Source organism: Calonectris borealis, chromosome Z (genome assembly GCF_964195595.1).
Source record: "Calonectris borealis chromosome Z, bCalBor7.hap1.2, whole genome shotgun sequence".
NCBI classification, from domain to species: Eukaryota; Metazoa; Chordata; class Aves; order Procellariiformes; family Procellariidae; genus Calonectris; species Calonectris borealis.
In genome coordinates this window covers 61,534,782-61,558,757 of record NC_134352.1, presented here as the reverse complement: position 1 = coordinate 61,558,757, position 23,976 = coordinate 61,534,782, and the positions used below count along the sequence as shown (strand labels likewise).

Below are 23,976 nucleotides of genomic sequence, written 5' to 3'. Positions count from 1 at the left end.
TAAAAGTCATCCTTATTAAATTGGGTATCTAAAAATAAATGCTTAAAATCATACTTGATCATCTTCTTAAATACCATGGTTCTTCAATATTCTGTGTTGTGAAGTGAACTCATTCACTTCAGTACAAATTTTTGCACATTTGGACAGTTTCAAAATTATCAGTCCAGCTGCTTATATCAAGTATGATGGTCAAGCTGCATGCTTTGCCACAGGAAGTCCCTAAACTGATAGTGATTGTTCAAAACATTTCTTTATCAATTGTAGCTTGTATTTTAAGCCACTTTGCCATGCATAACTCTAATGCTGTGTGCATTTTGGTGGTGATCAAAGATCTGGCCTTTTTGTTTTACAGATTTTGCATTATTCCACTTTCTGCAGGGGGAACATCCAGAAGGGGTTACGAAGGAAAGGAATTTAACGTAGTGGATATATACTTACATGGATGCTTTCCAAATAATCTACATTTTAAAATATCCACTTTCTTGATTTGTCTACTTCTGGCTTTCAGGCAAAATTTCCAGCTAGTAACTCTTTCAATCTGTTATAAGCTTGGTGAAGGCAGATGGCTTTTTCTAAAATCTGTCTGCCAAAAACAGTCTGAAAAGGATACCTGAAGTTTCCCATTAAAGTGTTGCATATTTAAATGTTTCCTGAACTGCAGAACATCAACATGGACAGAAATAATTAAATAAGCTTATACATAAAAAGTAGTCCAAAAAAAGCTTTCAACACTAACGTTGAGAATTATATTTTCATAAAGGTAGTGGCTTTAATGTAGAATGAGTGGGAATGAGATTCTGGAAAGAAATCTAAGTTGTGTGGTATTTCACAAAAATAAACTATGGAAATGTGTCCTTTATAGGTTCCAAGTGTAGCGATACCCTTCCTAAGAAAACCCTTTTTAACAAATTCAGTATACAAATGTCCATGGATTTTCTTAACTTAGGTGATCTATTTCCTAACACGATTTTTCATGTCTTCATATAGCTACGATGCTAGAGTGAACCAGTGAGCTTAAAAAAAAATCATGGAATGTTCTACTACTCTTATAAACAGGAGTTACATTTTAGGAAGCTTCAGTTTTTAAGTGCTATTTTGAGATAATCAAGTATTTCCAATGAGATATCCAGAAATCAGCTGGATCATTTGAAAATTAGTTGTTTACTGGAGGTATGCGATGTTGTTTGAACTCTTATGATTTCAGGTGTGAAGATAATACAATACTATTCCATCATATTACTTTTAATTTATTTGATTTTTTTAAAATTTCAGAATAATCTCTTAAACCTTTTAATCTCCAGAGGAGTAATTCTTGTGTATGTGGTACCTTGAGACAAAAACAGTGAGTTATTTACCTTTCCTAAAAGTTCTCTGAACCTTTCTCCTGCATGATCTCATTCTCCTTATCTTTTGATTCCAATTATAAGACATATTTTCCAGTTTACTTTTATTCTCTTGAAGTCAAGAAAGCGACTGTAGATAATGATGTATCTGAAGCACTGGCAGCCTGTGTGTCCCTGAAGTAGCCCTCAACAAATCTTGAGGTCTGAGGAAGCTCCTACATAATCCCAAGCTGAAAACAGACTCAGGAGTGAAAGTCCATTGATACCACATTTATAGATGGCTTTTTCTCTTTTCACAGGTGAGTTGAGCCAATTATTACTTCCTATGTATTTCTGTGTCTATCAAATTAATGGTACCTAGCTAACAGAATCTCAGTTATTATAAGAATCCAACCCTCCTTCTGACTCTGTATTCTCTAAACTATTTGTCCAGAGAAAGATTTTATTATCAAAATTTGACATATTTAATCTGTAATTACATTCTTTCTGCATTTTGTCTCTTTCATTTCATGTTAACTGATAAATCAACAGGGTACTCATCTTCACAGATTTTCTCGTGAAGCATGAAATGGTCTCTAGATAAATCATTCTAACATTTACACAACTGCAGTGGATTAGAACTTCTGTTTCTGGAAGAGCTCCTTCAGTTGTTGTTCACTTGTTGCTTCTTTCTGTTGCATCAGCTCCCTGGCTCCTTTGGTCACTCCCCAGCCATCTGGCTTTGACATTGAAGGACAATATGGCCTGCCTGAAGCAGGCTTCAGATTCTCCCAGTATTCTTTTCTTGCCCTAAAGAAAGACAAGGAAATTTAGGGTTTTTTCCAGCACCTCACAATACTACAGGAAAAGTGCCTTAAATCACTGTTGCAAAGGGTGATCTAACTTGCACAGACTAACTTTATGTTAAGGTACAGAAGTATGAATGAAAGCATGCAATGAAATACTACATGCCATCTTTTCTCCTTGAAAGGAACACTGTAAGCCACCCACCATTAGGAGCTGTTTTACAGCAGTCTGTTAGTTTTTGATCTTAACTTTCATTAATTACTTTCACATTAATTCAAACTAAATCTTCATTTTAAAGAGGAATGAGAATTTCTGGAGCTCTCCTACTGCCCTCTCACCCTTTTCCCTGCTCCTTGCTTCTTCAAAATTATTAATACATAGAATGTTTACAGTGATGTTTAGACCTCCATATCAGTTAAGCCAGTCTGCTGCATGGACCAATGTAAGCCTTTGCAAGGACTATGTTGGTATGCTTTCCTGTTCAGATATACACACCTTGCTCTGACCCAGGGTTTGGTATGCATGCTCAGGCTATCGCCCCAGCTACCATGTTTCTCAGAAGCTTCTGGCAAAAACCCTCTTTCAGGAGCCAGCTCTTCAGCTATTGCTCGGACGTGATACGGCTCAAATCCACAGCAACCTCCAATGAAACGAATTCCTAAGTCATAGGCCTTTCTTGCATATCTTTGAATCTCCCATCTGGTTACAATTCTTGGCTCCAGACCTGCAAAGACATTCATATCTTAAGTTTCCACCATGCTCCATTTCAGCACATTTTTTGGTAAGAAATCACGTTGTTGAGATACTTGCACACTGTTTGCAAAACTGGTTGTAGATGTAGATGTACATGTTTGAACTGTCTGAGCTAGAATTAGTGATGCAAACTTTCAGAAGTCTAGCTTTTAGATTCTGCTATGGTCTGCCAAGCTATGCTTGCTGTAAGCTTTTTTGGCCTTGCAAAACAACACGTAATATCTTTTGAGACTGATCAAGCCCTAAGTCACACGCCTGCCATTCTGCCAGGGTTCTTAACTGGAGTATTGGAGTACTTTCAATGTTATGCCTGCATTTCCAAAGAGTTCCTAGTAAACAATCAATATCTGGGAAATTGCATTACAGTACTCTAATCTGTGAAAGGAGAAGGTATCAGTCTACCTGCAACAGGAATAAGCCTGCTCATTATTACTCAGGAATGCTTACTACGCTTTTTTCCATGATCAGCTAGTGGCAGCCAGTTGTTTCACTTACAGCTGGGATCTGCAGCTATTTCTTAGCCCATCCCTTAGTTAGTTATAATCCCAGCCATAAGCAGCTTGCTGCCTCAAACCACTTCGTTCCTTGTGGAAAGATCTGTGTGTAGATAAGTGAGGATGCAGTTTTTATTCTGAACCCTTCTCCCTGTTGCAGGTTGTGGTGAGCACAGCGAAGGGTTAACACCCTGAGAGAGTTGGGGTTGTTTAGCCTAGAGAAGAGAAGGCTCTGGGGAGACCTTACAGCAGCCTTCTGGTACTTCAAGGGGGCCTACAGGAAATATGGGGAGGGACCCTTTATCAGGAAGTGTAGTAATAGGATGAGGGGTGATGGTTTTAAACTGAAAGAGGGTAGATTTAGATTAGGTATTAGGAAGAAATTCTTTGCTGTGAGGGTGGTGAGACACTGGAACAGGTTGCCAAGTGTTCAAGGCCAGGTTGGATAAGGCTCTGAGCAACCTGATCTAGTGGAAGGTATGCCTGCCCATGGCAGAGGGGTTGGAACTAGATGATCTTTAAGGTACCTTCCAACCCAAACCATTCTATGAATCAGTCCTTTTGCTTCAGGAGTGTAAGGACAGCAACAACCTAAGCCCCCTGAAGAAACACGGATAGACCCCACCGTAAGAACCAGCCACACATGTGGTGAAACATGGTGATTGAAAACAAGCAGTATTCTATGAAAAGAAGCTGCCACATAGATCACATTTTGTGGGATTTTCCCCTTCCCAAAATTGACTAACATTCTATTTTCCATGCCTGTCAATGCATTTCTTTTCTTGGCTTTATTCAGAATTAAATATCTATAGCTTAACAGTTTATGTTAACATTTATAGTAAGAAGAGATTTAAATTTTCATCAATTTTTGATGAGAAGATTGTAACTTGCTCCTAGATTTAGCCCTTCTATATATCTACTCTTGAGATAATTGGGTATGCTTTGACTGACTGGGACATTTCTTTCTAAAACAGTGTCCTTGCTTAACTGGTGACATTTCAGAGCAATTGCAATAACACAGAAGGGAAAACACTGAAAACTGGAAAAAGTTCTACAGATAAATAAACACTGCTGGCATCTAGATGCTGGAGTTTGCCAATGCAACATAGCCAAAGCTTTTCTAGAAACTGAGATCTTGTTGGCCTGTATAGAGGTTATGTACCTACTTCAAATATCTAAATACCTCTTTGTGCATATTGCCTTCCACAAAAACCAGAGTTAACTGGGTCAGTTTAACAAAGATTTACCAAACTGCTTATCTGCTGTCAAGTGATCAGTTGCTTCTTCTGGGTATTGAAAACATTCACTGAAGCAGCCTTCTCCAATTGACTCATGAAATTTCTGAAAACTGAGATCTCATACAGATTGCTTACAACATACAAGCCAAGAACCATACCAAAACAAATAGTGAATCTTTCAATTCATTTGATTGCATCTGTTCTGTCTTTTGCTTGCAATCAGAGGAGTTATATGAAGGAATGAATATGATAAATGAGTTCCTAACACTTTTAAATATCCCAGAATATTTTCAGAACTCAGACATGTTATTATCATTTAATGAATGTCTCAGGCTCATGCTTTACTCTCTTTCCTTCGTTTATGTAAAGAAAGGAATTTAAAAAAAAAAATTTCCTGAAAATCACATCTATCTCTCAAATTTTTTGCTACAAATTCAAGTTTCAAATGTTTTAATACCTTATTTTATAGTCTGATCTTGAAAAGAAAAGTGTATAATACCTGAAAATTAAAGCATTTTTGTAATCAGTTTTAAAATATTTAGGCTGATTTTGTCCTCTTATCTTAAAGGGATGTGATCTTCTACATCCCAGGTGGAAATAAGCACTAAATACACAAGCCTTAGTACACATAAAGTGGCTGAATCTTTCAGTCTTCGTAGAATTTCTCCTCAGCATACATGTGATGAACCCATCTCCAAACTGCTAATCCATCTGTTAGCAACATCAAAGAACATATTCCCTCTTCTGGTTTCTCTCTAATCTTACTTATATTAGACAGTTACACTTGCAAGACTAAACCATTATGAATGCAGTGATCATGCACCTATATCCAATTCTGCATATGCATTGTACATTAAAACCCTATGCAGGTAAACATTATAGGGCTTGTGGGATAGATGTCACAAGTGAGAACGCTGGGGAGCTGCAATGCAAAAGCTTTTAAGTCTGGGGTTTTTTTTGGTGTATTTGCTCTTGTTTATTTCTTTGGACTCAGGACAGCTGTCCTGAACAAGGTTCTATAGCACAAGGAAGAACTACATTTTTTAAGTGAGTTTAGGTTGTGGCACTTTAACTGTTTTCATCATAATTTCACTTTCAGTTACATGCTGTGATACTACTGAAATACTCTTTCTATGTTGATGATCTTTAATCCAATATTACAGTGCAATCCCTCTATGGAAATCCCTCTATGGAAAATACCAAACAGGATAATTGGGACTGATCCTATTGTATACAAGGACACCTTGCAGCTTCAGCTTTACTAAAAGCTGGGGAAAAAAAGGAACAGACAATTAACAAAAAAAAAAAAAAAAAGATACCCTTGTCTTACCAAAGGGAAATTCTGGAAGATCAATAAAACCCTGCTTTCCACAATCGGGTGTATGGAAAGCAAGTGGTTGGGACATCAGGTGGGCTTTCAGTTTAGCAGCCTGCAAGCCCTCTTTCATCAGTTTCATGGTTTCCAGGGAAGTATCTGGATCAAAGTGGCAGTTGACTCCAACAATAGAAGCACCTAGGAGGAGAAAAATAACTTCAAGTCACATCTCCCGAGGAAGCGGGAGGTGAAAGTTCTTAGCCACACCATTCCAGAAGCAAAACAGTCCATTTTTACACCAGCATTATGAAAACAAGGCAGTTGGGTTAGAGCCAGCCTCAACTGTCCTGAGGTTGATCCTTCCATTTACATCTCAGTTGCACTCCTCTTTACGTCCCTAATGATGACTCACATCTCCCACGCTCATATAGTTGCTTTTCTTACCAGTGCTTAATCAATGAAGACTGATTATGTACAGCCACATATGCAAATAGCTAGCAGCTTCCTAACACAGGTTCTGCCTTTGGATTTCAACTCTAACTCTAAAGGAAAAGAGTAGTTCAAAACAGCTATAATAAACCCCTGTACCATCATTCATCATGCCCCTGGTGAATTTCTTCTGCCCTTCCCCTTGTCCTGCAGAAAACAGAGCCTGTGATAATTTTTTCATCCTCTTATTCTCTCATCCTGGATTTGAACTCTACTCCATATGTTTCTAAAAACATAAGCAGAGAACCAAAGGTGCTTTGGATTCTGCTTATGTTTCATAATTGTGAGCCCAAAATTTGAATAGGTTTAGGATTCTGCTCTATTCCTTATCAGCTGCCTGTGGCTATTGCTTCCAATATCACCCTGGTTAACGAGGATTTCATTGCTGCATTTTCGTATGTTTTTTTACACGTCTGCTCTAGTAAAGTACACATAAAAACATTTCTACAGGGTCAAAACTTTTATCAGATATAATTGGGAAGCTACCTTCTTGAGATACGCATCCATTTAGCTCAATACTTAAGGACTTGACTTTGTTCCATGCTTTTAAAGGGCATATTAAACCAGATTCTTACCAGCCTTTACCAGTTGGACAGCACATTGTCCAGGGGGCACGCCATGCATGTCTCCTTCTGGACCAATGCACATCGTAGCTGCAACTGGCTTTCCAGATTCTTTTAGAACTTCAACTGCCCAGACAGCCTCTTCAACATGTTCAAAATACTGAAAGAAATTAAAATTGGCCTTCTTTAGTTTCTTGGAGATGAAGCATAAACACATTAATCCAGACCCCAAATTCACCAACAATACAATGACTTGATTCTTTTCCGATTTACACTGACAGAATTCAATTGAGTTCACCGACCACACAGTTAAAAAAGGATTTTAAAAAGTCAGTAAGTAAAACTAAATAAAAAATAATGATACTCTTGTTTCAGGATAAGAATGCCCATACGGGAGGTTAATCAGGGATTTATCCCCAAAAACTATTTCCATCTAGAAAAGTCACCTTAAGTTGATTGCTTACGGTGTATGGGATGAAATAGAAACTAATAAAGATCTCATTAATCTATCCTCTTTGTACCAATACAGAATTTGACTTGACTGAGGAAGAAAGTTAAGTTTCATGGTCCTATTCTAGGACGCTTGCAGATGCTGCTGTGCATTTAGAAAAATACCTGATACTACTGGAATAAAAGCGTAAAAGAAAATTTTGAAGGAGGAAGCAATATATACTTGTACTCCCTAAAGTAGACTAGACATCTCAAAGCTAACACTGTGCCAGTTGAAGGCATGTACTTTTTTTACATTTACCTCTGCAATTAGGAAGTCCACATTCTTCTTCATAAAGACATCTAGTTGCTTTCGAAAGGCTGCTTTAACCTCTGCTTTATCCTTACAGCTTAAGTATGATGGTGTTTGACTGACTCCTCCGGCCACTAAAGCATCGCCTTCATTAGCCACTTCTCTTGCAATGTCACAAGCAGCTTCATTCACTTTCTGGCACTGTATGAATATAGATTATGTCAGTTTTACCTGGTCAGAGATACGCATGTAATTTCAGAACACAAAAAGGACAAAAAGAGTCAAAAGCCAAAATGACTTCTTCATATTCTTTTATAATTTAAATGGATTTTTTAATAATATTGATTAGGAAGATCAGCATCTTTCAAAAAAATAACAAACATTAGGAAACAAATTTCTTGCCACCTCTAAGTTATCATACTATCAAATATTACAAGAACATATTACCTTTAATACATCTTACACAAATAGTCTATAAAAAGCAAATATTTAGTGTGAATTTTACACTTAAGTGTAAGTTAGTTACACTTAAGTGTATGCTTTTATTCTGACATATTGTGGGTGGAAAACAAAATATGTAGGAATTTCAATTGATTTTTCTTTTTTAATGTATTTTAGTATTTTGATACTTTCCAAAATTTAAGAGATGGTATTCATATAGAGTTATTTAAGGCATTTAAAAAAAAAATCATTAATTGTCTGATGTTAAAGTTACCAATTAAGAATAGTAAAGGGAAACTTATGACTATATATGATTAATCACCTAGACTGAAAGATACACCCCCTCTAAATCCCTACCTAAATCAGGATGACTAGAACAGCTTGTGAAAAAGAGGTTAAGCTGGGAAAAAAAGATTTTGGGAAAAGAATCATTATTTGGAATAGATAACAAATACTGATTAGAGCAGGTTTCTCTGCAGCCCATGGACTACTTAGAATCTAAATAGTTTTCTTTCAGCTGAAGTTTTCCATGGCTGCCTCAAAAGACCCCGCTGATTTTTATGGCTATTGCTGACAGATTGTCTTCCATTTGCACTTGTGCTCAGGTACATGTTTGGGAACTCCAGGAGGTGGAGCCATAACCCAGTTAAAGCCTGGAGGAACCTGCTTCTAGAACTGGCAGCAAATCAATCTTGAAAACTTTGCTGCAATGCATTCCCAATACCAGGTGCTCTCCCAACCCTTCTTATAATTTTGCGTGGCAGCAAGAGTTGCAGCATGGCTTGTTCTAGAGGCACTGTGTTTCTGGGACTACCACTTCAGACATTCCAATGTTGCCGCTATTGAATGTAGAGGTACAGATTTCAGATAAATTTGGTCACATGGCATTTTGGTACGGCCTCTTAATTAAGCCTCAAGTGTTTTCCTAGTGTCCAGATTGTTCTAATTTCTGACTTAGGATATCTTCACAGATACGAAGATATTCCTTCCTCCCTGCCCCCCTGGAGAATTTTCTCTATTTTGCAGAGGTTGAAATAGACAATAGGACCAAAGGGGAAAGGATCGGAGAAAATACTCAATGGCAAACCTAGTCTCAAAGGAACTATCTAGAAATGTTTGTGCCAGAAGTCCCAGTGGAGCTGGGGCCTGCATCTAGTGAACACACCCAACATCCTGCAACTCCTTTGCGTAGGGGGTAAGAAAACACCAACATGGTACTTCTGTTGCTGTAACAGATTACCCTTACACATGAGAAGGGGAATATTGACCACAGTGTATACCCTGGATTTTTTAGTTGTTTCTTTATTGAAGACATGGTTCTAAAAAACATTCTGTTCTCATTAGCCACTCGTTATTCTCTAGGATTCTTCACCATTTATGGAGTTGATTTGTTTCTCTGGATGTTAAAGCATTTCTTTTTTTCAACTGATTTTGCTCTCTGTGCATTTAGTCCTCCCTATACTCTTTGTATCAAAACTCCAGTAAACTAATCTCCTCAGATGGGAAAAATACGATGTGGTCATCCTCTTTCCTCTCTTCATCCTTGCCCCATTTTGTTATTTTTTTGTCCTTTAACCTTGTCTTTCTTGCTATTCCAAACTCTGAAATGGCATAATCTCATTCTTTGGTCTTCAAATATAGCCAAAACTGTTCTGACAAACTGTGGAAGTACTCAATAATCTCTCTACTAAACCTTTTGAAATGAATCCATTTAATTCATATCTCCATCAAAACAGAGTTTTACTCACACTTAGTTTCTCTGCTACATAATTGCCCCTGTTCTCTAGTTTGTCCTCACTGGCATAAAAGGTGAATGTCTGCAGAACATTGGATCCAGCTCTGAGAAATTCCCGGTGAAGCTGACGAACTGCAAAGAATTAGAAGAGACAAAGAAGAGATGTTTGCTACAGTTATTACTGTTGTTATGCCAAAATTAAATGTTTATTGAAGTAATGTAACTGTAAAACAAGTAAACTGTGTTTACTAGAAGAGCCATTATGAGAGAGTAGAAGCAGTACTCCAGTCTGCGTAGAATTCCTTCTTCTCACTCTCAGAAGATTAGGTAGAAAACTTTCTCCTTAGTTACTCTCTGCTAAGAATGACGGAAGATTTCTATTTAGTTTATCAGTAGATTCAGTTTTGTATACCACCCTTGCCTATCTTCTACTTTCTGCAATCCTTCAGACCTCCAAATTTCACTTTATAGAACTGCATAGTGGTTTAAGAAGGGAAAGCAGACATCTGACAAAAGAACATGAAAGAATAACAAGGAATACCAGACAAAAAGATCATCAAATGAAAAAGCTGTATTTTCTTAGCTTCTAGACTATGAAGAAGAAAACAGAAGAAAGTATCGTGGCAACAAATTAGGTGACAAGACAATATTTGTATGGAAGAATACAGTGTTCCATTACATTCTCTATTTTGTATTTCCTAGTTTTCTCCCTCTACAAAACTCTAGCTGAGTCTCATCAGCCAAAACCAAAGCTCTATTTTGCTACAAACACCCTTAATTAAAAGATTATTTGTTGCTCCAGAAAAGTGACTTGCAACACAGACTTAATTCTTCTCATAAGTCAGCACATGATGATCTTACTACACAGCCAACACTTCTTTTGAAGGAAAGGTTGGCATTACTTTTAATGGGCAAATTTCCTGCATTAGGACTTCAGGAGCAGGCTCTGTAATGGTAGTTACGCCTTCATCGCTGTAAGCAGTACAGTGCAATTGCCACAGCAGGAACAGAACAGGAGCTGTCAATTGATTTTATATGTATACCCACAGAACAGTAATTATAATAATTTCTAGAACACTACTGATCATGTAAAACGGAGTTAAAATGCTCAACAGCTTATAGCAATACAGGAATAATTTATTCCCTAGATACTGTACACAGACACAAGAACACTGCAGTTTCTGTGGCAGATGCTTGGAAAAGTTTTCCTGAAGTCCTGGTTTATCATACCTCATTATCTGCAGACAATCTGTGTCATTAGGGAAATGTGTGAATGTGTCACGAGAATAAAATTACTCCCTTCAGCTGCACCAAACACAGCCTTCTATCCCAGAGAAGCTCAAACAGCAGTTTGAGTTGCTGAAGTCAATCTGCGTACATGCAAGCATGTCTGCTTTCAGTGAAGGAACAGTGTCGTGTCCCTTGCTTTTCTCTACTAGTACAGTATTTCATTTCTAATTACAGCCTTGGGTAACCACAGTGTGATTTAACACAATACTTCTTTTCCCAGCAGTCACAAAGACCTATCCAGGAATATAGATTACAGCAGAGCTACAGTTCAAAAAGTCCCTGGAATCTGCCTGAACTACCAGGATCAAATTTCAGTCTTCCAACCTTTACACAGAGTCAAAACATTCCTAGTGTAGGGAGTATTCTTTTTCCCACAATGTTAAAATAGGCTACTGATCCCAACTGAAAGGGCTGTCTCTGTACATTTCTAATGTTCTGTAGTTTGTTTTTCTGTTTTCCCCCATGAGAAATCATTGATGAAAAATAGTCAAGAAATGGGAAAAGGAAAAAAGAATCTACAAATATTTTCCATAAATGCTCTATGACATTTTCATAATAAACCAGATTTGTTTACCCCCATGGTTAATGCTCTTTAAATATGGTTCTTGCATTCCTAGAAGAATGCTTGGGATTTGTTGTGAGTAAGTATGGCCACATAGGTAGGCAAATGAAACATAATCTAACACATACAAATAAGGAACTTCATATCCCAAACTACCAGATATGTGAACAGGAGACTCTTGAATGGGTCTACATTTTGAGGGAAAGAATAGTGTAAGTATCAGTCTGAATCTCATTCAACCCCAGGCAAATCATTTTTACCGGTAGAATATACAGTTACTATTATCAAGCCCACAGCAATCTGCACTATCAAAAACCCAAACCACTCTAATTTACTTCTTGTGTGACTTCCAGCATGTTACTGAAACTGTGTTTTCCTCCACTAATTAAGAAACGGGGTAACAGCCACATACAAGGCTAAACAATTATTAACAATTTGATGCATTTTAGGAGTCAGATGTATAACACTGAGTTTTCATTTCAATCCACCATGAGTTGGACATTTCACAAAAGACACAGACTTAAGCGAACAGGAGATGGGGGCAGTAAGTGCCTATGCATATTGCTCACTACAGAGCAATACCTGACCTGGCTCAGAAGAAATATTTACATCCCATTTCTGAACTTGTCATTCTGGCAAAACTTCTCCTCTCTTGTAATGGAAATAGTGGCCTTGAACTCACTCTCCCCCCCGCCCTTCTCCATTCCTTGCTGCATTCTCAGAACCTCCCTCCTTTTTCCTCCTTCCTTACAAAGACAAGAAGGTCTGGTAGTTGTATGGTTTTTACACCAGCTGGCTCAGCCAGTTGCTCCTTCTGGTCTTTACACCTGCTTTCAAAGTAACATGACCCTTAAGCACGCAGGAGCAAAAAGCAGTAATGGAGGGGAGGCAGCACACTGCACTAAAAGAAATGAACACATTTCCAGTGAAGGGTATATTTATAAATAGCCTATAAGGGGCTTATAAAAATTGTATAACTATGTTACAGACGTGAGCAATACGTTCTAGCAAATCAGTAGCAATTCTTAGAAGGCTGGATTCTAACCTATCACTACAACCACTTATTTAAAGCAAATCTGTGTGCCAATTTAGCTAATTTAAGCCATCTGCAACTGCCTTTATGTAAGGCGATGTCTTGCATTCCCCATGGACTGAGACCTGCATTTCTTGAAAGGACATGTGGAGAAGGTCAAGGGCTTTTGAGGTGCCAAATAAGTAAACAAAGGGGAAATAAAAAGCATGGAATAAGTGCTATGATTTGTAAGATGTGTAGGTGTGTAGACAAAGATGTGTAGACAAAGGTAGAGGTGGAGAGAAACAGAGAGAGAGGTGATGAGATGTCTTTTGGGGAGATGAGAGTCAGCAGATTAGGTCATCACCCTTTAAACCTTTGCTGGAGCTCTGCATTATCTAAGGCTGTCCGTGACCCTAAGTTAGGCATGCTATACATGAAGTGACACTTGAAGGTTGAGAAGGATTAGGGTGAATAGATAGGTAAGGTGTACAAAGCAATGTAATCGAGAGGGCTAAGATCTCTCTCTTTCTTTTCCCTGTATAGAGGAAAAAAACTAATTTGGAAGGGCAAATCACTTAGAACAAAGAAATCTTTTTTTACCCAGGACATTCTGAATTGGCTTGTGAGATTAACTGCACATCATATTACTAGGGCAAATGCTTTCTTGTAATGAAGCATACATAAATAGAGAATAGCATCTGCTTTTGCACTATTTATGCTGAACACTATAATCTTTATGCTGGAAGGCATAGAATGATGGCTTGTTTTGTCTCCCTTCACTTTAAGAGTCTTGCTCCATTAAATGTTTATTGCAATTCTTAAGTTCTTATAAGGTTTATCATTCCCCATTTCACAGTGGAGCCAGATACATTAAATACTCCTCTTCCATTCCATTGTTTATTAAAAGCTGATATTTTCCTGAAAGTATTAATAAACAAACTATATTAATTTATAACCTTATAAAAGTCCTAGACTGGCTAAAACACAAAAAACCAGAGAGTTAACTGCAGAATTGGTTTTCACAAGATGTTTTAAATTATAAGCTTTATATCAGCTCAAGGACAAACTGGACAAATCCATGAGAGGGAAATCACTGAATGTTATTAAATACAAAGTTACCATATCTGGGTCAAAAAGTCCCTGGGCTGCAAATTATTGAAGACTGGGAGAGCATTCTGGAGAGGTATCACTATATGTTTGCACTACTCATATTCTTAGTCAGCCAACTGCTTTTGGCCAGTGTTAAGAGCAAGAAAAAGGGGTAACGTGAGCATTTGGTCTATAGATTCTTAGGCTATTCTTAACAGTGTAATTCTACAGTGCCAAGGAACACTTCTATTTAAAAACCTACCACAAGTTCCTATATATTTATTATTTATCCAACCATGTTTACATTCACTACAGGATTACCACTTCCCAATAAAACTGACCTGCTTCTGGGTGTTCTACCGTTGATTCAGGAGTCCAAGGCCCAGCTTTTACGTATCCCCTCTTTTCAAGAGCAAAGACAAATCCTCCATCTCCAATCACAATTTCTCCAGCATCTAAGCGCTCTAGAATACCCTGAAGAAAGCAGGAGGAAAGGTTAACAATTACAGTTCTTCAGTTTTATGAGCTTCCTTTGTCTTTGTTGCCATTTCCTGTATTTGCAAAGCAGATATAAATATTTGTGGGCTACCAGAAACATCTTTGCCATAATAATAAAAAGTAATCAATTTCCTTCTTGAAATTCTCTTTAAAAAATTTTTTGCAACATAAGGCTTTAATATGTGCACATATATTACATAAGACTTCTCATTAGTCATTTTAATTGCATTCCAGAGATAGAGTCCCCAGAACTAAAGTCAATGGTCCAATTCCATTCCTATGACAGTAAAACACTGTCTTAAATTCTTCTGTAAAATATAGGAGAAACTTCTTAAAATGAAACACTAGTATCACTGACGTCTTTATAGCTCATTTGCTCTTTAGCTACGAATGCTATCTTGACAGAGCCTTAGCACAAGTAGCTTGTGACACAAGATGGCACAACAGGCATCATAGAAAAGTAAGCTTGTGACATTTTCCTACCAAATAAGACACATCTCAAAATGCTGGCCTCCATTTTACTGGCCTGGGTTTGCTTACCTAGACTTAGAAAATGAAAGAAAATCCTGCTTGTTTTGCACAGCCCTGAAATGTTTTAAGATGCCAAATTCCAAACCTTACAGCACCCTGTAATTAACCTTGCTTCTGCCTCGAACTCCATGCTAATGCAAGGAAAGTGGTAATTATTTTTTTTGTAAAATTGAAAAACATGAGAACAACATATATTGGTTTCATCTAATATATATTATTTTTCGTATTCCTTTCATTGCTTCATTGGCTTGTTCAAATTTTCCAAAAAATACCTTGCTGTTACACTAAATAGTACTAATTTCTGCAATTGGACAACAACTATAATTCTATTTACTTTAAAAAGTGGATGAATGCAGACCCATTACATTAACAAAGGTAGTAGGTACAGGAAAAGAATTAATCAAAGGTGAGACTGAAATTTCCCTCTATACTTATCTTTTCTTGACGGCACACTAGCATTTCAGTAGATGAAATCTGAGGGAGTAGGAAAAAGAAAAGCCTTGTGGTCATAGAGTTGCGTGTGGTTTTCAGCTGAGAGGAAGGACTTTTTAACAACCCCCAGGCTTTAGTAGATTATCTTTCTTGATAACTTCTCCTTCATTAATTCAATTATCTCACACCATACATCCAGGAAAGTCAAACACTTGTGACATCTCAGCACCTTTCGGTGGGATGAGAGCATGCCTTTCCAACAAGAAAGAGCACTGTGCCAACTATGCCAGTTCCAGTACGAAGCATAGCAGTCTAAGACTACTTGGAGGCTACAAAGCCTGGCTCACAGGGTCGGCATTTTTGGCTCAGGCACTGACATGGCAGCAGTGTGGTGGAACTTCTCTGTACAGTGCTGCTGTGCAGATATATGAGCTTGGCCAAGTGTTGGCTTGCAAATCTCTGCATCACATTCCATTGCACATTGTGGACTTGCCAAAATACTGATCTGATTAACTTTAACTTTAATAAAGGGTGCAAGCTTTTATCTTTATTTCAGCAGGACCAGGGCAAAACTCAATCTGCAATACTCACTCTCTAAAACTCAGTAATTTTCAGTGAGTCTACCAGTCATGCCTGTCTACTAGGGCAATTCTGTTCTAAGTGTAAATGTCAGGAGCCTTTGTAAAGACTGTGTTTGCAATTAACTAATTTGCAACTGTAACACAATGCCTCAAATGGGGCCAGAGAAAGGCACCCAAGGGATCACTGGTTGAGTACCTTCTTCCTCTGTCTGCCAAGGAATCTTTTCTAGATGGGGCCTGCTTCAGAAGCTTAATATGCAAAGAACAGGAGTGGGGAGGAAAAAAAATCTTTAACATACGAGCAGTCTCAATAGTTGCTTGTTAACTGAACATTAAGTAATAGATACATGTTGACATAATATATAGATATTATATTTAAATGCACTACAACAAACAAGTTTTTTTTTCTTTAAACAAGTCACTTCTGGGATTTAACAGCAGTTTTCCTTCACAGTTCTAGCTTTTTTAAACTGCATTTTAAAATAATCTTCACTTTTGACACACAGAAGCAACATAAACCATGGCTGAATAGGCCATGGCATCTTAATACATACTATATTGTGATATATTAAACCTAGCATCAGGGCATCTAATAGCAGGTGACATAACTATAAAGCACAAAGTACTTAACACAAACTTATTTTGTCAGTCCAGATTGGCTTAAAAAGGAAATAACTTGTTTTGCAAAGCTTATTATAGGTCTGATATAATCTCTTCACACCATTTTTACTTTATCTATATTGAATAAAAATACCATTGGTTCAACCAGCATAAGCTAGCACAAATTCAGCATCAACATTGTTTTGTTCTGCCCTGGAGACCTACAGCTGTGTGCTCATGCCCAATCCAGATCAAAATTGTACTGTCAGGTGAGCTGGTAGGACACAGATCTGGATTAAATAACAAGAAATAGTATCTGTGAAAAGCTAACCAAGGCTCTTTTGAGCCATCTTTCCACTGCTTTACTTTTGCTACCATGAACAAAGTTGCACCACATAGTCCATACATCTGTCCATGGAAAGAGTGCAAATGTCTGGATGACGATACTCCCTCAAACACTTTTAGGAATGTAACTGAACCATGTAAGAGAAAAGCCTGCTTGGTCTACCTATATCCTACCTTTCCATCAGTGGAGAGAAAAAAGCATCTCAAAACAACTATTCAGATCTTAAGTGAGCCCTCAAGAGAAACTTATCTCTGTCCATTGCCAGTAGGGGGAACCTAGGGCAATTGCCTTCTGCCAGGTGTCTGAAATTAGGTGGCATAAGTATGTGCCAAAAATTAAAAAGCAGAGCAAATACCTCCCCACCTCCTTCCGTTATAACTGATCTACCTGAAAGGCCTAGAGCTCATTGACTTCTTCCCATATCTTTCTGTTCTCTTACTCTAGACTTACATGCTACACACAAAAATGACTAAAACCAGTTCTAAGTAAGAAGTGTCCCATTAATGATAATAGTGTCCTTCTGAACGGAAGAGAGACTACATGATCCCACTGACCTTCCCAAGCAGCAGTGCAGGGTAGCAGTACTGGTATATGTCAGAGAGTTTGATTTAGATATTGCTCATATGTTTGCCTTAATGGCCAGAATGACTGATGCCTGGATAACTTTTTATACTGGCTTATTTCTTTAGCTAAATGAGGGTGCAAAGGGCATGCATATATTGGAGACTGCGCTCATATTACAAACACTGTTGGTGTTCAGTCATATAAATCAAGGGAAGAGCAATTTGGAGCTTTTAAATAGAGTTGGCAGGATGCTGGAGACAGAAATCCCATCCAATGACAGTTTATGCTTAAAATATTTACAATTTTAAGGTGTTGCGAGTACAGCTTAGTTTGCATATCAAATAATACTAAGCAAAACGGTTTTGAACTTCAATGGCTCCAGTCTATGTGTTCAGAGAAATCAAAATTCTACGAGCTGTTACAGCATTAAGTTTAATCTAATCTATATATCTCGTAACCGTGTCCAAATGTCTGTAATGGCTCGATGCTAAATAGGCATAGTTGTTGTTATGGCTTTACTTTAGCTTTCCACAATACGACCTTACCTGCAGAAATACTGAGTACCTTAAGGGGAGGTTAAGAAGCGCGGCACGCGGGTTGTGCCAGCTCAGCAGCAGCTCCCTCGGAGAACCTGCGGGCAGGACCCCGAGGAGGCGGGAGAGGCGGCCGGGCGCAGCGGCCGAGCTCTGCCCTGTGCCGCCGCGAGGCTCCCGCGGCTCCCCGCAGCACCGGCGGGGGCTGCCTCTCCTCTACCGGCAGCGCGCCAGGCGGCGAAGGGACCGCAGCGGGGGCACCTCTCCCAGCGCCCGCCGCCGCCCCCACGCCGGGCAGCGGAGCGGGACGGGCCCACGGGGAGCAGGGGACCGGGGGAGGGAGATGGGGGAATTACCCTTTTGCCCTGTTTCGCGGTCTTCCTGATCGGCAGCATCTTCCTTGCCCAGGGACGCTGGCTGCCCGAGTCTGCCCCGACGGATCGGCGCGAAGCACACGATACCCTGGGCGCTCAGCCCGCGCTTTTATAGTCCGGGGAGGAGGCGGGCCGCGGTGGGCAGCGCTTCGGGAGACACCCCCGGCCAGGCCGGCCCCTGACCCCGCGGGGCGCCCTGGCACGGCCCGGGGCTGCCCCGCGCCCCCCCGCTGCCGCCCCCGCCTGGCTCGAGGTCGGGAGGTGCCCAGTTGCTCCTCCGGACTGTCCCCGCAGCCAAGGGGCGGGCCGGCACCCTCCTCCGTGAGGGCTGGCCTCGGCGGGAGCAGGGACGGGACAGGACGCCGTCGGGAGAGGCGCGGAACCAGCGCTCTCCATCCCTGCTGCCGGCGCGCTGTGTGCGGGATGAGCGCGGTGCTGCGGGGAGCCCTGCGGCGGCTGCGGCCCTTCCGCCGCGGCGGCCGGCCCGACCCCCTCGCCGCGGCTGCCCTGCGGCCCCTCGGCGGCGGTGCAGGCGCGCAGGGGCGGTGAGTGCGGGCCGGGCCGGGCCGGGCCGGGCTGTGCCAGGCGGGCGGGGGGCGGTGGGGAGGCGCGGGCAAAGGAGCCGCTAACGGTCGCGGCTGTAAGCGCGGCCTCCGCGCCGCCTCAAGGCGCGGCCCCCGAGGGTAAAGCTGCCCGGCGGGGGCTGCGAGGGGAAGGTGGTAAGGGGAACGGCTCTTTCTGCCGCCCAGCAATGCTCCACCAGGGTCGGGGTCACCGGGCTGCCAAGGCCTCTGCCTTCGGGCAGGAGGTGCCTCTTGCCCCTGCGCCTCGCATTTCTGCCTCAAAGACCAGACCCAGCCCGGGGTGAGTCGCTGACCGGGTATAGAGAGATCCCTCCTCTTGCCTCCTGGGCCATATCGATGGCCTGGTTTAACTGGCATGAGCAAACATCTGTGTGAACTGTGTAGTTCACAGGGAAGGTACCCCCCGGATTCTTACCAGCCTCCTGGGTTTGAAAGAAACGGTTTGAAAAGAGCTGAAAGTCAGGTGAGGAAGTCTCAAATTCATGGCATGAAAGAAGCATGAGAAAAGCCTCCATGCTTGACCTTGATTACCATGTGCCTTAAAATGCAGGAGGAGCTAGTAAGTATCTCACATCTGGCTGTTAAACAGCTTACTGTTAACTTGCAAAAATTAATCTGTAATCTCAAAAAAGAACACGTGCAAGTGTGTGGTGCACCAAACACAGAAAACCTGTGGTGTCCAGTGCTCCCATTTATTTTACTTTTCATTCATTGCCACATAATGCATGGTGCATATTCCTCCTGCATTTGTGCTTAAAATGCCATATTATTTTATAAGATCTTCACTCATAATACATACAACTAGTAGCTTTGGTTTCTGAGTGGAGCATGAGTGGAAGACTAGTTACACATTAGAAAGCCTTTTGCCACAGAAGCTGCAAAAGCACATGTACAAGGAGGGGGACAGATAAAATTGAGTATTGATTAACTGTCCTGAAGGGAGAGATACTGTGGTTTCACAGTAGTCTGTACTGCTACTGTAGGTCCTACCTTGTCTCGGTCTTGGAAAAAAAAGGCTTTTTTAAATTTGGATAGATTTCCTGGTCTGGCTTGCTGCTTCGCTCTCTGTGGATTGGGCAGTAAAGAGGAGGATCAGATGAGATGGAGGAGAACGGGGCTGCCTATCGCAGCAGTTCTGGTTTGTGCTGGCTTAAAGTGGCTGTGAAAATGCAGCGTGGTGTAGTAGCAGGTGGGAGCCATTGATAAAAACCTGTTTCTAGAATGTTTTCATTCTAGAAACTTCAGCAAAGTAGAAGGTGTCAAAATAGACAGAACATGAAAATAAACCTTAAGTTGCATTGTTCATGAACACAAACAGTGATGTAGTCTGCTGAGATTGGCTTTAGAAATTTATTAAGGAGCTTTACTTAGTAGACGTTTTTTAAAGACTTTCTCTTTGTATTGGGTATACTATAGCACTTTTGAAAAGTCAGATTCTGACACTCATTTCGGGGGTGCAGTTTCTCATTGAAAAACAGGGCCTGCATGTAAGGGTATATTGGACAAATAACAAAGATTTAAAATTGTGAGTGGAGGCAAACTTGCTTTGCTTTTTGCATTACTACTGTTTATGTGTATGACCCTTTAAGAGCATTTACTTTGAAAGAAGGTAACATGATCAGGTTAGGTTTTAAATCAGGTGTGTCATTTAGACTCCCAAGCAGGCACCAAGTTATATTGTGATTGGAGCTGTAAACAAGAGGTGGACAGAAGTGCAATTGTCTTTTTGTAACTGTCAGTGATTTTTTTTTCCCAGGAAAGAAACCCAGTCTCCTTCCTTGGGGAAAGATAAAGCAGATACAGTGATCATCGGAGGTGGTTGCGTTGGTGTGAGTCTAGCCTATCACTTGGCTAAGGCTGGCTTGAAGGATGTTGTTCTGCTAGAAAAATCTGAGCTCACTGCAGGATCTACTTGGCATGCAGTAAGAAATGTTTTGTTAATCTCTCAGATTAAAAGCAGTTTGTATATCTGACGGTGGTAGAAGTTTCATTACCTTTATATTCCCTAGCTTTCCAGAGATTAACTATCTTAGTTATTTTATAGATACAAACTTTAGCACTGAGTACTTTATAGATTTGCTGTATGAGTTTTGAAAAGTTGGTTCACCTATCCATAGTACACTTTTCTCATTTGTAAAAATTGGGACAAATACTGTATTTTGAAATTACTGGAAGGTAACTGTTAGTATTATTATACATTTTTGGCAGTTAACTGCCAAAGATTTAGACTTTAAACTTTAGTTTAACTTAGACTTTAAATTCAAGTTTTTATTTCAACGGTAATCTAATTTATACTGCTGACTTTATCATTGGAAGTGGTTGCACTGTCATGCATAAACCAGAAATGTGAAATTTGGCATTATTTTATGTGTAATTATTTTTTATATATGTGCCATCTTTGAAAAGAACTATTCAAGGAGCAACATCAGTGTCCAGTTCTCAAAGAATATCACTGTCCCAGAAACCGAATCTTGTTAGAGACAAGAGCATTCTTTCCTGCCAGTGCTGACATTACACAAAACCTTGGAGGATCAAAGCCAACAACTGTACACTGTGGGTTTTTTTAAGGCTTAATGTTTGTCTGTACTCTAAGAAAAGAATTAAGAATCAGAATCATAGAATCACTAAGGTTGGAAAAGACCTCTAAGATCATCGAGTCCACCTGTCCACCCAACACCACCATGCCCACTAAACCATGTCCCTAAGCGCCTCATCTACATGTCTTTTAAATACTTCCAGGGATGGTGACTCAACCACTTCCCTGGGTAGCCTGTTCCAAGGCCTGACCACTCTTTCAGTAACGAAATTTCTCCTAATGTCCAATCTAAACCTCCCTTGGTGCAACTTGAGGCCATTTCCTCTCGTCCTATCGCCAGTTACTTGGGAGAAGAGACCAACACCCACCTCACTACAACCTCCTTTCAGGTAGTTGTAGAGCGCGATGAGGTCTCCCCTCAGCCTCTTCTTCTCCAGACTAAACAACCCCAGTTCCCTCAGCCGCTCCTCATAAGACTTGTGCTCCAGGCCCTTCACCAGCTTCGTTGCCCTCCTCTGGACACGCTCCAGCACCTCCATGTCCTTCTTGTAGTGAGGGGCCCCAAACTGAACACAGTATTCAAAGACATACATGTAATAATGACAGGGTGGGGACACCTCCTGTAATAATGCTAATCACATGGACATGCTGGTGCACAACATGTATGTACGTAATTACATATTTTCTATGTCAATGTCTGGAGTAGGTAGTGTAACAAAATGAAATAAAGGTTGCCACAATAATAGATGCTTTTTCCATTCATTTCCAGCTACGCTCAGCTGAAACTGGGAGAATGTTATCTCTGTGTGTAAGGGAGTAAAAACCCAACAGTTTGTTGTCTCAAGAACTACTCTATTAATACAATAGAGCATTTATATAATACTTACAACTATAGTATTTGAGTGCCTTTCAGGAACAAATTGAGGAGCATGACTCGGATTATATTTGATTTGTATTCTCATACTTCTCACAGGGGTGGAAGTCTGAAGTTTGAAATACTTCATCTTAGTGCAGATGTTTTGTTTGTATAGGGCCTTAGGAGGGAACAATAGTAAAGAATTAATTAAAAAAAATCACTGCCTGAAATGTATGAGTAGGTTTATATTTCATTTTACTTGCTTTTCAACAAAAAAAGCAAAAGAAAACACACTGTATGAAGTTAGGAAAAACAAAATTCAGTAATTACGTCTCTTTTAGAAAGAATGATACCACAGGTGATGCAGTTCAGTTAACAGAGCAACACCACGTATAGTGTCAGATCATGCATCTTGTGTGTTGAATCGTAATCATGAAATGCTCAAAGAAATACTGTGGCTTAAGTATATGAGTGAGGCACAGACTGAATTCTGTTTATCCAATGCATATACAGAACAGTAAGTGTGTAAAAAAAAATAAAAATCCCCTCATTGAAGAAGAAACCAAAATCACTAGTGGGAGGTTGTTACTAAATGTTTCCTTTGTTCTTATTGTTATACTCGCTCACTTCTAGCTTATTACTCATAACTATGTAAAAGCAACCTCTCCTTCAGTATTTTTGCCCCCACTTCTTGGTGAATACAGCGATGGAGCACTGAATGAGGAACTGTTTCAAAAGTAGGGAAAGACCTGGAGCGCAGCACAGAAAATGCCTGCACTGGGCTGTTGAGAGGGCTGCTTTGTGGCACCTGCTGCGACAGAATTTGATGTGATTAACACAGCAAGACACCAAGTTATGGAACAGGTTAAAAATGGATAACTAGTAGGTAAACTACATGTATACTGTCTCTGTATTAGGCTGCTGTGTCTGGAGATTAAAAAGTTGATGTTGTTTCAGATGATGAGAAATATCAAAACTGTGGCTGTGAGTTCTTTGTTATGCTATGGACCGTCCATTTATCAGTGGTTTCCTCACAGTGATACAATACTACATACAGATGAAAATTACACATATAGTTAGCATGTGAAATGGCACATAGTATATTGCCTGCAGCCCCAAATGTTGAAAGTCTGATTCAGATTCCCTCTTCAACAGTCCATTAGGTCCTGCCAGAGCTCAGGATCATTTCATGTAGATCATATTCCTCCTAGTGTTGCTGCCAAAACTTTCTTCCACTTCTCAGGTCTGAGATAAATTTGGCTGGCTTTCATTTCATTTAAATTAAAACAGCACAGAAAGTGTGCACATATTTATATTATCAATAATAAGAAGATACAAATAATAGAGCAAGTGCTGCTCATTTTTATACCTATCTAATCATGACAAAGTAGTCATTATTATGTGTGTGTAAATTAGGCCAGGACTTGGGCTTTAAGAACTCTTGAAGTTGTACTGTTCTGCAGGTCAGATCTTTTGCAATCTCACTGAAGCCCTAGGGAGTGAACAAGGAATATATAACTCACTCAGCAAATAAGTTTTTTGTATTATTACTTTTTTAAAAGGTGTTTTCTAAGAAAATGTTTAACATATCATTCTGTTATGTGATACTCTTTTCTGCAACATGCAATTGATTTTGCTGCTGATAGTTAATAAAGCACAGCACAAGACAAATAAAAACTTGTAACA

The 23,976-nt window shown here is 39.9% G+C and overlaps 2 protein-coding genes across 2 annotated transcripts in view; one reads left to right on the top strand and one right to left on the bottom strand.

Moving 5' to 3' along the window:
• Positions 1-1,142: 1,142 nt before the first annotated feature.
• Positions 1,143-18,395, bottom strand: LOC142076083 (betaine--homocysteine S-methyltransferase 1-like). Its single transcript, XM_075138468.1, has 8 exons — positions 18,297-18,395; positions 14,197-14,329; positions 9,913-10,031; positions 7,733-7,924; positions 6,994-7,141; positions 5,945-6,127; positions 2,625-2,853; positions 1,143-2,132 (listed from the first exon to the last, which is right to left on the bottom strand). Exons 1-8 carry the CDS (start codon positions 18,333-18,335, stop codon positions 1,958-1,960), a joined length of 1,218 nt encoding a protein of 405 aa, XP_074994569.1. The 5' UTR covers positions 18,336-18,395; the 3' UTR covers positions 1,143-1,957.
• Positions 18,396-18,737: 342 nt separating this feature from the next.
• DMGDH (dimethylglycine dehydrogenase) overlaps positions 18,738-23,976 on the top strand; it is a 51,360-nt gene continuing 46,121 nt past the window's right edge. The window contains exons 1-2 of the mRNA XM_075138467.1: positions 18,738-18,859; positions 20,655-20,820. Of these exons, the coding sequence (XP_074994568.1) occupies positions 18,738-18,859; positions 20,655-20,820 (288 nt within the window). The remainder of the gene's footprint in view (positions 18,860-20,654; positions 20,821-23,976) is intronic.

Bases quoted from the DNA above. Each gene is read 5' to 3' on its own strand.
- LOC142076083 (XM_075138468.1), bottom strand. From the start codon at position 18,335: ATGCTGCCGATCAGGAAGACCGCGAAACAGGGCAAAAGG. The intron at 10,032-14,196 runs GTCAGTTTTATT...AATTCTTTGCAG, and splicing joins GGTAGAACACCCAGAAGCAG to TTCGTCAGCTTCACCGGGAA. The intron at 2,854-5,944 runs GTAAGACAAGGG...ATGTCTTTGCAG, and splicing joins TCTTCCAGAATTTCCCTTTG to GTCTGGAGCCAAGAATTGTA.